The sequence below is a fragment of the Pterocles gutturalis genome, unplaced genomic scaffold, assembly GCF_000699245.1.
Source record: "Pterocles gutturalis isolate BGI_N339 unplaced genomic scaffold, ASM69924v1 scaffold16632, whole genome shotgun sequence".
Classification (NCBI taxonomy): Eukaryota; Metazoa; Chordata; class Aves; order Pterocliformes; family Pteroclidae; genus Pterocles; species Pterocles gutturalis.
The window spans coordinates 11942-13500 of record NW_010108212.1 but is presented as its reverse complement, the minus strand read 5'-3'; the positions used below and the strand labels follow the sequence as shown (position 1 = coordinate 13500).

Sequence of the window (1559 nt, the reverse complement as noted above, 5' to 3'; positions counted from 1 at the left end):
CCCCACCCCCATGTGAGATGCTGGAGAGGGGGAAGAATCCCAGGACCCCTCACAGCCCCCCCACCACCAAACGGGGCAAGCTGGGGTGCTGGGATTCCTGCCCCAACCCATTGCAAGGTGCTGGGAGGTCCTGCCTCTCACAGGACATGGCTCTGCTCCCTCCGTTCTGCCTGGGGAAGCAGCGAAGCCCCCCCTCACTGCAGGGTTTGTGCTGAGTCAGCTGGCTGGCAGCCAGCACCGACAAGGACGGGCTAGGGCTGCAGTGCGGGCTCCGGAAAGGGGCTATTTTTAGCCATCTCAGGTTTTAGCCATCTCATTTCCACCATCCCGAGGCCCCATGCTGGGGAGGGAGGGCAGGACACAGGCAGCAACCTGGGTATACAGCTGCCAGAGCCAGGGGACAGGGCTTGCTGCAGCCCCACGGGTCCCCTGTCCCAGCCCTCTGCACAGACACGGCATCCACCCACTCTTCCTTCAGTCCAGGGTTTAATCCCTTTGGCTACAAAACCTTCAAACAAAACACAAAACCTCAAAACAGAACGGAAAATCTCAGAAAAAAAAGCCGAAACGGCGGAACGGGGACAGGATGTGGTCCAGAGCGATGCTCAGCGATGGCTGAAGAACCCCTGTGGGTAGTTGAACTTGAAGGGCTTCAGGCGCATGGGTCCCCTGGCAAAGGAGATGGAGGAGAGGCTGATTCGGGGGGGGGAAGGAAGCCCAGAGACCCCCCAGAAACAGCCTCATCCTTGGGTGCTGCCCAGCTGTGGGGGGTAGACCCCCCCAGGCAACTAATGGAGAGGCTTCAAGGCAGGCAAGGCAGTGCTCCAGGGGACAGCAGTGTCACCAGGGTCCCCCCCAGGGCGCCAGGCTCTCACCTGACCAGGCGCAGACACATTTTCTCCTGGGGAAACTCCTTGGGCCCCTCCACGCTGGGGTCGTGAGGCTCCGTCTCCAGGTAGACGTCCAGGACCATGCAGAGGCGCTGCAGCTGGTTGGTGAGGAGCTGGTGGCCCGGTTTGGGTCCCCACAGCTCCTTGTAGTACACGTTGACCTCGCTCTCCATGGCCTGGCACGGGAAAAGGGACAGTGAAGGACTGGGTCTCTGCTCTGCCTCCCCCAGACCTCCAGCCAGCAGGGCTTGGGGCCCTGTCCTGAGCCACCGGCCACCAGCTCACCCCAACAGCTCGCTTACGGCGGGGACAGAACGGCTGGGAACGTTCCCCAAAAGCCAGTGGCTCTCCACCACCCCGATTTACCCGAATATTGTCGTCATTGCTGCTGGTTCGCTCCCCTTTCCAGTTCAGGCACAGGCTGAAGATGGGTGGCAGCGTGGAGTAGCCAGGGTTCAGGACCACGGCAGCCTGCAGCTTGGCTGAGCAGGACAGCAAAATGTCACCCGCAGCCCATGGGGCCTCCAGCTGAAGGGATGCCCCATGGACACCCCCAGAATCTGTCCGGGGGGTCCAGTGTGAAAATTAGGAACTGGCAGGGGGAGGAAACGCACATACCTGTCCCCCTTTCGATCAGGGCCATGTAGTAGAGGTGAGTGTCCTCGGCCA

General features: G+C 61.4%; 1 protein-coding gene across 1 annotated transcript in view; it reads right to left on the bottom strand.

Annotated features, from left to right (window-relative positions):
- Positions 1 to 594: 594 nt before the first annotated feature.
- Positions 595 to 1559, bottom strand: part of THOC5 (THO complex 5) — a gene marked incomplete at its 5' end in the record, with an annotated part of 12903 nt that continues 11938 nt past the window's right edge. The window contains 4 exon segments of the mRNA XM_010072544.1: positions 595 to 669; positions 876 to 1066; positions 1257 to 1372; positions 1509 to 1551. Coding sequence (XP_010070846.1) covers positions 606 to 669; positions 876 to 1066; positions 1257 to 1372; positions 1509 to 1551 — 414 coding nt within the window.